General features: G+C 33.2%; 1 protein-coding gene across 4 annotated transcripts in view; it reads right to left on the bottom strand.

Annotated features, from left to right (window-relative positions):
* Window positions 1–13,364, bottom strand: part of LOC133173980 (protein diaphanous homolog 2-like) — a 34,427-nt gene extending 21,063 nt beyond the window's left edge. For 3 of the 4 annotated variants that reach the window (XM_061309041.1, XM_061309040.1, XM_061309042.1), the window contains exons 1-6: window positions 13,267–13,363; window positions 11,963–12,181; window positions 6,973–7,071; window positions 5,366–5,493; window positions 5,043–5,111; window positions 1,762–1,825 (exon numbers count right to left, since the gene is read on the bottom strand). In XM_061309041.1, the coding sequence (XP_061165025.1) occupies window positions 1,762–1,825; window positions 5,043–5,111; window positions 5,366–5,493; window positions 6,973–7,071; window positions 11,963–12,181; window positions 13,267–13,296 (609 nt within the window). In that variant the 5' untranslated portion in view covers window positions 13,297–13,363. Of the gene's footprint in view, window positions 1–1,761; window positions 1,826–5,042; window positions 5,112–5,365; window positions 5,494–6,972; window positions 7,072–11,962; window positions 12,182–13,266 lie in introns of all 4 variants that reach the window. The other variant, XM_061309039.1, reaches the window with a different exon arrangement.
* Window positions 13,365–13,708: the final 344 nt, after the last annotated feature.

Raw genomic sequence — 13,708 nt, forward strand, 5'->3', positions numbered from 1 at the left:
CCTATTCACAAAATTGCAGTAACTAATAAACCATTCTCTTATCACCCATTTAATCATGTGGGGAGGTTGGACTTCACACAGCTGCATCAATTAGTACCTACACTGCATATATTAGTACCTACACTGTAATCATTTAGAGGCCATTTTCCATTAATTTGTTATTGTATTTTGTAAGCAAAATGGGGGAAAGACAGAGATTAATTTTGGATGTGAGTGAAATGCAAATGGAGGCCATAAAACATTTCTTTTTGCATAGTGACTGGGATTTTCGCCCCATTGACACATCACAGGAAGAGAAATTTGGCGGGAACACTTGTGTAAGATCAGAATGTGTAGACAAAGGTGTGCAGACAAATATAGAATTAGATACTGGAGTTATAGAAGCTGAATGCAGTGGCAATAATGATGAAGAAAAATTTGTCATCCTTCAAGACATTAACAGAGAGGAATGTCCATTCTGCCTCTGCAAACCCTGCGTCACAGACAACAACAACAGGCAATTATGGTGGGAAGTGGAACCATTCAGACCGCCCCATCCCAGGAATTCAAAATTACGAAAGGAGAAATATAAAAGGTTTTGGACAATGCTCTTACATCGTGGAGTCTGGAGTGATCCCCGATATGCTGAGAAAAAAATGCGACCTTTGGAACATTATCAGCCAGGACAGGAATGGCACAGACGTGACATTATGCCGACATGTGTAGTGAATACTGTGAGAACATGGCTACCAAATCCAAAAGATGTACAATACATGGGTCACTTGTGGGAATAATTTTTATTTCATAGTTGACAGTCAATCAACATGATCAAATTGATATTTTCTTCTCTTTGTTTGTTTGTTTCTGTTTGTATAGGCTAGGTGTTTTGACTTGATATTTATTTTGTACATATATTGTGAGGATTTTATAACTATTCCAATTTCAATACAGATGTCAAAAATCTGAATCATGGATTTTATCTTTTGGAAGTTGGATTTATCTAGAGATGAAAGTAAGTCAAACACTGCAGCATTCTGTTCTGCCCGCCATGCCAGCATGTGATGTAGACAACATCCGGTGTAAACAATAACAAACTAAATCACGCCCACTGCTGTCAGTTTTGAATTTCAAATAGAAACAGAAGTCCTGCTTCAAATATTTCAATGAAAAATACAGCTAAGAAAAAATTTTACAGTAAATTTAATTTGTGACCAAGGATGCACATTAATGAGAAGAACAAGCATGACAAACATCTGATGATAAAGGGGAATCAGTATTTTAATATTTGTAAATAACTCTCTGCAATCTGAATGTGGCCAGAAAAATCAAATAACCCACCATTTATTTCATTGGCTGCTATTTATACTCCGATGTCCTCCTTTAATTATAGGTCAGAACAACCTACTTTAAATGTGTGACACACCTTCTACCCAAGAAGTATCAACTGACAAAGTTTAATTATCCTAGGCCTAATAGTATTAAATTTATGAGCCGGACACGAAAAAGCTAACAGACGGACGGATGGACATGAACGCCATAACATAATACGTCACGTCTAAAGACGGGCGTATAAAAAGACCTGCTAGAAGTAAACAAACTTTTTGGTGGATCTGAATGTGAATTCAAAAAATGTTTACAAAACAATCCTGAAAAAATTGACATGGGTAAGGAAACACTCACACAGATTAATTGAACCTCCATTCATTGAAAATTTCCAATCCAAAAATTAACATTGCTAAATCAAAGCAGAAGAAAAATGAGAGAAATGGATAGAACACTTACTTTGTTGTTCATGAAAGCTTTTAGACATCTGACACATTCATATGTGCTCTTCCTCTCTGTCTTACTGTAAAAGAATCACACAAAGGATGGAATGCTCAATTCACATACAAAATTCACACTTAGATTTTGTTCAATAATCAAAGAGTACTTTAAGGTAGATTAAAAAAAAACTAAAACAGAAAATATAGGAACATCCCACTTTTTATTTTTAGAAACAACCAGAAAGTAGTCCATGAAAAAAACCCAGTTCTGAACTCATTTAACATGTTTAAAATATACTTGTGTTTGTACACTGTTTGACAAACATGCATGGTAAAGAATGAAAAATGCAGGTTTGAAAACAAATAATGCTTTTGAAATATATTTGAAATGAAATGAAACTAATTACATCTTTATTTAAGGTATGCATACTCTTAAATCTACTTTTATTTTCAAGTTCAAGAAAATACAAAACAAATCTGCAAGATGAAATCTAACAAACAAATCTTCATATGAAGAGTTCTTGACTGCTCCACAAAATGTAGGGAAAAGCTATGTGAGAAAATTCTTAATGCTCATGGGATGCACAGGTACATATGTGGACTGTACCTTAGTTACAAACTAGAAATATGTCCATAGGACAAGAATGCCCTGTCCAAGGTTCATCCATATTGCAATGTGAAAAGCAATGAACCTTGTTTCTTTGTAAAGCTGACCATTCATCCAGAAAATATGTCACATGCAGTATCTAAAGCAAAACTGTTATTATGTTCCCCTAAATACAACATCCATGCAAGTTTGGTCCAGGAAGGCATATTTTACTTTGGAATGGACATACTCAAAAACCTTTTGGCCACTCATCCAGAAAATAAGGGACAGATGCAGAATCATAAGCAAGTCTGACAGACTGTATCCTTAGATACATATAAAACAATGGAAGTTTGGTTCAGGTAAAAGTTAACATAACTAGGGAATGGACTTGAAACAAAAATTTACCAAGAACATTCATCTAGAAAATAGGGGTCAGATGCATCAACTGAAGCAAGTTTGGTAGTATGCAACCCTAGACGACTATCCATACAAACCAGGTGGTTACATGTACACTGTACTTAAAAATGAGCCTGCTTCAGTAAGTTTATCCTGGTCATTGTTCTGGTTTATACACATACATGCATGTGGATCAGATGCAGCATCTGAAGTAGGAATGATAGTGTGTATACCTAGAGACATCATTCATGCAAATTTGGTCCCAGTGAAGCTCACAGTGACCTGGGATTCCTTTTCCATGGCAAATTCAATTTTGCAATTCAATTATATTATTACGCATATTACTGGTTTCATTATTTGCTACAATAAACTTTCTTATTCCTCTTCTGATTAGAAGGATACAGGATAAATCCAGATTCTGTCAGAAGGAATACAGAATAAATCCAGATTCTGATCAGAAGGAATACAGGATAAATCCAGATTCTGATCAGCAGGAATACAGAATAAATCCAGATTCTGATCAGCAGGAATACAGAATAAATCCAGATTCTGATCAGAAGGAATACAGAATAAATCCAGATTCTGATCAGAAGGAATACAGAATAAATCCAGATTCTGATCAGAAGGATACAGGATAAATCCAGATTCTGTCAGAAGGAATACAGAATAAATCCAGATTCTGATCAGAAGGAATACAGAATAAATCCAGATTCTGATCAGAAGGATACAGGATAAATCCAGATTCTGATCAGAAGGATACAGGATCAATCCAGATTCTGTCAGAAGGAATACAGAATAAATTCAGATTCTGATCAGAAGGAATACAGAATAAATCCAGATTCTGATCAGCAGGAATACAGAATAAATCCAGATTCTGATCAGAAGGAATACAGAATAAATCCAGATTCTGATCAGAAGGAATACAGAGTAAATCCAGATTCTGATCAGAAGGATACGGGATAAATCCAGATTCTGATCAGAAGGAATCAGGGTTCTCATTAACGCAAGAATCCGCGTCCTAGACGCAGCAAAATTACTTGGGACGCAAGGTTTTTAAAAACGATGCGTCCGCGGACTCATGGTCGGACGCGTCCTCGTTAGCGAGAAAATTCGGGTGATCTAGAAAACAGGGAATTTAGATTTAGGATTTGTCAAAGAAATATTTAATCGAAACTTTCCTGTAACTATCATAAAGTTTATCCAAGAAACAACTTTTCTTGTACTTATTTCTCTTCTTCTTTTTTTTTTAAACAGGGATTGATCATAATTAAGATATTTCATGTTTATTAGTCCATAGTCATAATAGTGTCGCATGCCAAACTCCGACAGCTGTAAACACACTGCAGCTTTCTTTGTAAAACCACTTTTGAATCTGAGTGTTATCTACATGTAGAAACCATAATTACTGCTTGTATACACAATGCGGCTTGATTATCTCGTGAATTTCACCCAGTGCAGACGACCGACAGGATTAGTTACGCCTCATTGCACATGACACCTGTGATTGTATACAGTAAACTTTTGGGTACTAGTTGATTATGCAACAGTTAATTTTAGCTTTATAAACACCAAGTTATTTTTATGGCAATTGATTACGTGTGTATTTTAGAATATGGCTTGAATGCATTTCCAGTTTATATACTTGAATATGATAATATTGCGTAAACAAACTGATAAAATGATAAAGATTTTTATTGATGTTTAGATGGAAGGATACTGCAATAATTTAGTTGGGACTCAACATAATTTTTCTGGGACGCATCAAATTTAGCTGGGACGCAACCTTCTCAAAAATCTTGAGTCCTGGGACTCAAGTTAGCAAAATCCTAGTGAGAACCCTGAGGAATACAGAATAAATCCAGATTCTGATCAGTAGGAATACAAAATAAATCCAGATTCTGATCAGAAGGATACAGGATAAATCCAGATTCTGATCAGAAGGATACAGGATAAATCCAGATTCTGTCAGAAGGAATACAGAATAAATCCAGATTCTGAACAGAAGGAATACAGAATAAATCCAGATTCTGATCAGAAGGATACAGGATAAATCCAGATTCTGATCAGAAGGAATACAGAATAAATCCAGATTCTGATTAGAAGGATACAGGATAAATCCAGATTCTGGTCAGAAGGAATACAGAATAAATCCAGATTCTGATCAGAAGGAATACAGAATAAATCCAGATTCTGATCAGAAGGATACAGGATAAATCCAGATTCTGATCAGAAGGATACAGGATAAATCCAGATTCTGATCAGAAGGAATACAGGATAAATCCAGATTCAAATACATGACTGGAGACAGTACTCACGAGTCACAGCAGTAAGTCAAGTTCCGTAAGATACCATTGAGACCATCAAGTCCAAACTCAACCACCCAGCTGTGAAATAAAAACAAAAATAAATCACAGAAAACAAAACTAGACATTCAGAGAATCTAGAGTAATCTTAGGAGCAGCAGTACATGTTGTACTCTCAAAATGCAGATCACTAGAAGAAGAATGCTAATACTAAAATATCAAAATAAAAACAATCTGAACACAGTAAGTATGCTTTTATTGTACTTCTGTGACTTGAGGCTGAGTGACTTAATTGTCTATAAGAATAAAACATAAGCAAGGCTTGTAACACACACCTGACAGGGTTACTTGTCAAAGACACTCGGAGGGATTCCAAGACTCGGAGACGCTTCTCTCCCTTTAAATCGGCATTACGAAGTTCTGCCACAAAGTTCTGTGGTGTGTCTAGATCTCTCTGTTTGGCCTACAATACAAAAAAAAGTTGTATGAAATCTTGGAAATTGTATAGTAATGCATTTTTCCTCCTGAATTCTGTTTTGCATCTTTGGCATTTAAAAATGACTGATTTGCCATAAATTTTCAATTCACATCATAAGTGTTACAAGTCACAATAAATCAGGCCTTACAAAATCTGCCGTTACCTGTTACTTTTACCCAGCTGAAATCATGACTGTACCAGCCAAAATATTTGTTGGAGAAAAATTTGGTAACATATTTTATTAAAATAGCTTCCACAAGGTACCTCCTATTTTTGTAAAAGTAACAGCTATTTCTCATCTGTTTGAAAGCCCTGCAATATCATTCATGTAAGTAACACATACAATCAGATACACAAGGGTTTTCCCAGAAAAACGTGAACATTTTCAATATTTTTCGATTCACTTATATCATAAAGTTAAAAATTGGCATGCATCATAATCAACATTTTTTACATAATTCACAGAAATTTCAAAATATCTCTATAAATACCATTTTTCTCTCTGATAAACGAATCATTCAAAATAGCTCACGGCGCAACATTGACGACGTCAAAACACAGCTCATAGGAGTTTTTTTAATTTGTTCAGGAATTGTGCATCTTTAAAAATTTGTTCGAAGCAGAAATTGTATACTGCATTTGATTTTCTTTCAGTTACTGAGTTATCCATTTCACATGTACTAGAGTTAAGAATAAATCAAGGAATTAATTCTTTTAATAGACAATTTTCCAACCCCTATCATAAACTTATATGCTTGTATAGTTAATAGCGGTCTCCATGTATGATGTCCAGCTCTAGACTTTTCAGTTTGTCGTCATTTTTGTTGGTCTACCAAGCACTTCTTCCTTTGGATAATCACTCCATCCATCTTTGAACCTCTTTTACTATGTATAAACCAGTGTTTGATACATGTATTTGTGTTGTTCCTTCGTTCCAGCTCTTTCCCGTGTTAAAAGGAGTCATACCCTGCTCCACACAGTAATGAGCGATAATTTGGTGTGTCGCATTATTGCAGGACGTCGCTGTTTTTGACAATATCTAACTAATAGTGTTTGGACAGATAACATAATATTTTTGTCATTTATGAAGTCAAAGTATTCATTTTTACACACGAGTACTCTAGATCGTACAGTTTCTATGGATGTAATTTTTGTCACATTATATTTCCATATAGCCATGTAACAAAGAAAAATGTAGATGGCAATGCTAATTTTGAAAGTCAAGAACTTGCCATGCGCCGACCATGGATATTTAACACCCTTTAAATGCTATTTCTAAATGCAATATGACATTCCAACCTTATAGTATTTGGTCAAAATGACGAAAATATCATTTCCCAACATTGTGCCAAAAATGAATAATTTTAGTCAGGTAGTTCATAAAACATTTAAAAAGTTCATGTTTTTCTGGGACAACCCTTGTATATGTATATACACATGTCAATACATGACAATGAAGATGACCTTGACTGCAGTGACCTGCATGGCCAGCATTTTCTTCTTGGCTGGTATATCCCAAGCTCTCAGTGGGGCTTTCTTCTCCTCCGTAAGATTCATGTCATCCTACAAATAAAGCAAACAGCATTAATAATCATCTAAAAACTCACTGTTCTCCTACAGAAATAGGAGATTTTAATTCTGTCTAAAATAATTTAATTTTTGTGTTTATCCACACTAAAGATACATTTTTCTACAATTAGGTTATCTGTATTTTCATTAAAAATAACATTTGTTCTGTTATTCTTTGATATAATAATTTAAGTGTATCTAAAAATGATTACATAAAACAATTTCCCCACTGAAGCAAACTGGTGTGGAAACAAATTTGTATTTTATGTTTGAGCTTTACTTATGACCTTGACCTTGATTTTTATATCTGGTTCATTAGCAAAATAGAAATACCAACTATAATGAGTCTAAAGACTTTATCTAAGTTATGGATGAGTAAAACTACTTTATCTAAGTTATGGTCAAATTAAAGGTTGTGAAGAAAGGCAGTTATCAAGGCTTATCTAATTCAATGTACATCTTATGTAGGTTAATTAAAGCAAAAAATGTGAGACAGCAGGAAGATTCAGTTGTAACTGGTATTTTATGGAAAAATTTTAATTGCATTCTAAAATCCTATAATCCTCTATTGTTTTTTGTATAGGGATGTCAAGTGTTTTACTTCCTAAATCAGTACACCGATCGAGCAATCACAGTAACTAATCACAAATCATATGTAAAGCTGTAAACAGGTGAGCAAGGGTGCTTTGGTCATTTAGGTTAATGTCCATGACACACTTACTTTATAGGTATAATAAATATTTCACAGACAAAAAGGATTGCTACAAATTCATTACTTAATGACTTATTTAATGAATTTGTTTACTCAACCCAGAGGCCCTCTCCTTATCATATCACTAATGTATGCCTCATACCAGTAATGTAACTATCTCTTTTCCAATTTCAGACCCCCTTTTTTTCTCTCTCTCTCAGTCTCTCTCATTTTCAGAACATTATAATGATATTTAAATGATATGAGTGGTTTCAAAATCACATCTGTTCCATCAAATTACAATGCATTGTGAGCAAAGAGTACTTCTAGATTCCTTTTATTATTCCAGAGTATCATTATGTTATATGTTGTGAAAAATTTGCATAAAACCACAGTCTATAGCAAAACATTATAACTCAAGCATTAAGTACTGCATCAATTATGCAGGCATTCACATGTTACTTAATGTATCTTAAATATTTCACAGCGAGTCATCATCAGACAATTTTAACAAGGAACTATGCCATTTCCGCCCCCTTATATCAGCCCTACATTTATATATTGTTGTCATCAAGTTGGAATCAGTGAAAGTTCTCATGTATTACTCAGTGTGGGAGCAGGAAATTTATAGTTCCTGTCATAATGACAATTAATTAATTACAGAATTTTAAAAAATGAAAAATTCTTGTCTCAAGTTGAGCACAATATTATTTTTAAGTTAGATGCTACATGTGGATAAAATTTAAAAACAGTATCAAAGCATTTTGTAAAATCACCTACATTCAGACAATTGTGACTGCTCTTGCTATTTATTATTCTATGCTTCACTTATTTGAAAACATTTTAATAATCATTTATTTATGATGTTTCCACTATTTTTTCCCTGCATATTTAGTAGACAGGGCAGGGTAACCTTTGAATCACCACTCAGTATTCACTTTTCCATTATGACAAATCACAGAAAGATCAACAGCTGACCACATGAGTCTCAAAATGTAAAGAATACAAAAGGTATTCAACTCAGAAGGAAAACCTGTATTTCACATGTGATGCTACCCTCACATCAATCAAAAGTTCACCTGGCCATACCTGGTCAACCAATCATGTGTGTGAACAATTTTGTTTTTCAAACATTTTCAGCTACCAGCTTTAAAATTTTAAGTGACAGTGACTTTAAGTCACAGTGACTATGTTTAAATATGGTGTTAGACACCTGTTATCATGGTTATGTGCATCAGAATAGACTGTTAAGCTTGTGATGCAATTTATCAAGGGGTTCCCTATCTTTGAATATCATCCTGCATATGTCAAAGTATTCTGATAAAAATAAGGAAATATCTGTTTATGCTCTAACACAGACATAATATGGAAAGTTCGGAGACCTCCACTGATCTGAATACCACTACAACTCCTATAAAGACATGCAGACAGACTGCAGTATTATAGATTTAGTATGCTTCAGATGTATGAGTGTCAGTGTCTCTACAAGTACCATGTCACAAGAACACTCAGCGTTAAAACATACACACCCTTAGAAATTCTTACAAGGTTATTGTCATCAGCCAAGATACTTCAAGTAGATGACAAGTTATGTGTATTACAGTATCCATAAAATATCTGTGTGTATACTGACTTACATTTTACTCCAATTTTATTTTATGGAAAAATTATAAAAATGACAAATACACTACACAAGCATTATGTTCTTGCTGATCATGCATGGCTCACAACCAGGCCCCATAATCTAAAATTACACTGCTATCTGATTCTTGTAGCAAACACTGTGCCAAAAGTAACTACATGTAACAGAAAAACAACAAAAAAGTTTGACTGCAGAACATAAACTCCCCAAAAGTTGTGTTTTTATCTTATCTAGAGTACAGCTAATGTTGACTACTTATTCTGGCTTCCATCATGGACAAATTGTCAATAAACATGACGAAGTCAGTGTGTAGATGCCCAGAGGGAGGGAGAGATCCATCAAATCCTCAATAGGTACCAAGCTCAGTGGTTACCTTCTGTTTTCAATTTAAACTTCATTCAAGGATTAATTTTTATCATGTAAATGGATATTTTGGTTTAACTGGATACAAGTATGAGTCACATTATAAATACCTCAACTCAGCTAACAAACAAGTTGTTTACTAACAAAAATTATGTGTAGTATATGATGCCAAGTCTTGACCACACATAGTTAGGATAATTTAACACATCTTAATTAACACATAATCTTGAATTTTCACAAATCTAAGACAAATAAATAATCTAAAAAGAGAATATCCATGAAATCAAAATAATATGATTATGTAGGGATGCGCGATTTTATCGGTATACTGGTATATCGCGTTTTTTTTTTTGCGTGATATGTATCGTGAAACGGAGACTAAAATACCGGTATTTGGTACATAACTATAAATTCCGGAAATTATTCATTTATTTGTTCAAACTATTGAATGACAATTCCAGGAAGTGTAAAAAATGTTGAAAACAGTTAAAACAATGGCATCCAAAAATACATTATATTATGTAAATAAAAATTTTAAAAGTAAATTTATGTTTTATAGCATATTTTTAAGAAATATTTTGGAAATTCATTTGACATTGTAGTAAAAATTGTGTGTAAAAATATCACGATTATCGTGATATTTTTTTTTGGAAAATATTGTGATAAATCACGATACGAAAATTTTTGCTGATACCCATCCCTATGATTATGCTTGATTTGCTTTTTCTTAATTTTGGTTTGTTCATTTGTTGTTGTTGTTTGTTTGCTTTTTTCCCAAGAATGTTATTTTCCTATATCCATCTAATATGCTAGAAGTTCAAAATTTTGGTGCAAGATCAATATTTAAATTTATTTATCAGATTTTTTTGCTAAATCAAATCTACGAATAACAATATATATTTACATTATGTTGATGCTGGTAACATTTGTGATGCTGAGAAGAAAACCTTCAGGAGCTACATAATAGGACTTAATTCCTCTATTGATTGGCCAGCTTAACATTATATACAACTATTTCAGTTGTTGACTTTAGTCATCAGCTCAATAATGAATCATTTACACTGTTCAACTGAAGTTAATCAGCATTGATTTTTCCCATTGAATCAAAAAAATGCCATAGTAATGTTTTGACTAGTGATGCCACAGGGAGATCTAACAAGTTCTGCAAATTATCTAGTGTATACATTAAAAAAAAGTCTTTTACATTATTTTTACACAATTATTTTTCAATACCATGCATTTTATCTATAAACCTAGTTGTAAGGACTATCACAGGGTTAGAAACTCCCTAAAATTACAACTCACAAATAATTGCGAGTACCAAGAAAGTGAACTCGCAATTTTATAAGACTACTCACAATTTTCATATAAAGTTAAATTTATATAAATTAAATACATGTAACTTAAAGAAAAAGTAACTACTGTACAATACACAAAATACAACTACAGTGTGACTTTTTTTTTAAATTACTGATTTAAATCAAAGGCTTTGTGTTCTGTCATATTATATAATTTTGCTACAGTTTCAATGCAAAAAAAAAAATCAACTCGCAAGTTTTTGCGAGTTACCTAATTTTTAACTCGCAATTGGGGAATTCTAACTCGCGTTTTGTGAGTTGTATATAGTGAATTTCGAACCCTGCTATCACCAATATTTGATAAAAGATGATTTTGCAGAATTGTGAATATACAAATGTTAAATTCTGTTAATTGTTCACAGTAGGATTAATGACTTAAAATAGGAAAAACTCATAAAGTCTGACCCATTAACACAGGACTTCATTAATAAGCTACCAATACCAGTTATCAGTAAGAATTTTCTGTCTCTGATGAGCAGATATGTTGTATAATGCAGGAACATAAATATTTATAATGTAAATCTTTATATCTATCATTTAGTAAATATAAGTGTCGTGTTTATAGAGGGATTTGTTAAGTACTTCAGAGGTTTCAATCTCGTTGTTAAGTGCTTGTGACACTTCAGATGCTAATGTCATGAAAAAATAACATAAATTTTTTAAAAATCTTAAAGACACACAACTTATATTTTGATGCTTCATACACACCCAACTCAAAATAAAGTAAATGTACACTGTACACAGTTTTATCTTAAATAATCTATATGAATCAATATATATAAGCTATATATATGCACACCTAAAAATCAAAAGAAGTAATTGATTACATACCAGCAGTTTCTCAAATCTTTCAAGGACCTCTAGGTCTGACAAGGTGCCAATGTTGTCCTGTGGAGAAGGTCCAAAACCATACTGCGTCCCATTGGTGGTTTCGGAGTCCCCCGAGGAGGGGAGGCGACTAGACCATGTGGCAGCTTTGATGTCTTTTTCTTTTGACTTTGAGGATTTGTCTTTTCCTATCCTGACAGTATTGCGTACCACCTTGTCCAACTGAAATATAATGCTATTCATGACAGACAAGAAAATTAAGGTTTTCCAATTAATCATATTTCTGCTTTTCATTTAGTTCATGACCAAACATCATACCAAAATTAGGGGTGCAATACAGCTAAAGCATATCCTGGCATATCACAATACATTCTGAGTGTATCATAATACATATCATGATATTTCAGGTGAAGATTATTTCTTCAGTTCACAAATGCATTATGTAAAATTTAATAAGCTCTGAACATTAAATAAAAATAAGAAAATCACTTTTATTATAATTGCATGTAGCATAAATTGCTTAAAATGTCATATATCGTGATAAACAGATACATAGGGTTTTTGCACCGGGGAATGGTACAATTTTTGTGTGTTTTGCGGTATACCGTTAATACCCCTAACCAAGATGCCAACCAACGGAAAATTAAAGCACTTATGATAATGCTGGTGTGAATCTTTTTCAATTTCTCAGCATGTTAAAAAAAAATTGTACTCAACCTTTAGCCTTTCAAAATCTGAAATTACTCAGTACTTTTAACAGACTGATATTATGTGTAATATTTTGGTTTGGGCCATGGATAATGGCCTGGGTAACTCAGTCTGTAGAGCACCTGACTAGTGATGCAGGGGTCCCGATATTCTCTTTAGAGAAGTGGACAGGCTTTCGCCTACATCCACGTGGATGTACGCAAAAGCCTGTCCACTTCTCTAAAGAGAATAGAGTCCTGGATTCGACTACCTCTTATTTTTGCTGAAGTATCGCCTGTTTCTAATCTTTTTGAAAGACCTGTGCTGGCAACCTTTTCCCCAAATGATAATTATGTTAGATAGAATTAGGAAATTGAATAAAAAATGGATTGAATGATACTTCAGTTTTTGTCCATGTATTTGTCATATAGAAACTTCAGTAACTTTGAATAACAACAAAGGAGTCGTCGTCTCATTCATTATTTGATAATGACAGGATCTAGGATGTGCTACTGTTTTAATTTTTTTAATTTCTCACTCTTTTTTCATTATGAAGACTGTTAGGTAAAATTTGACAAACCTGCACGCCTCTGATTATATTGAGTTAAAAATGTACTTACGAAACTGTTTCGCTTATCCTTTTTGTCCATGATTCTTCACACTTTAAAAACTCAAATTAAGGGATTAAAACATTATGATTCAAACACAAAACTTGTCCAACAGCTAACAATTATTAAATTAAAGTGAACATGTTATCCATTTCGTGGCACAACAAAAGGGGTGTCAAAATTAATTCTTTCAAATATTTCCGTCATTGATATATTGGAAAATATAAATCCTATTCAATAAGCAATCAGTTCATCTTTTCTAATTATAGAGCCACCTTCAACTCACTTCTTCCGCCATTGTCTATTTACAACTTCAAATATTTTAACCAATCGGAGAATATTTTACAATTCTCCGAAGGCATTGTGTAAAAGCAGACTCTACAAATTTAAACAGAAACAGATTCTATTATTCTTTAAACAAGTTAATATAATTAATTTAAGAATTTTTCGTATA

Source organism: Saccostrea echinata, unplaced genomic scaffold (genome assembly GCF_033153115.1).
Source record: "Saccostrea echinata isolate AGI-Se365-2 ecotype Australia unplaced genomic scaffold, CSIRO_AGI_Sech_v1 ptg000056l, whole genome shotgun sequence".
In the NCBI taxonomy this organism is placed as follows: Eukaryota; Metazoa; Mollusca; class Bivalvia; order Ostreida; family Ostreidae; genus Saccostrea; species Saccostrea echinata.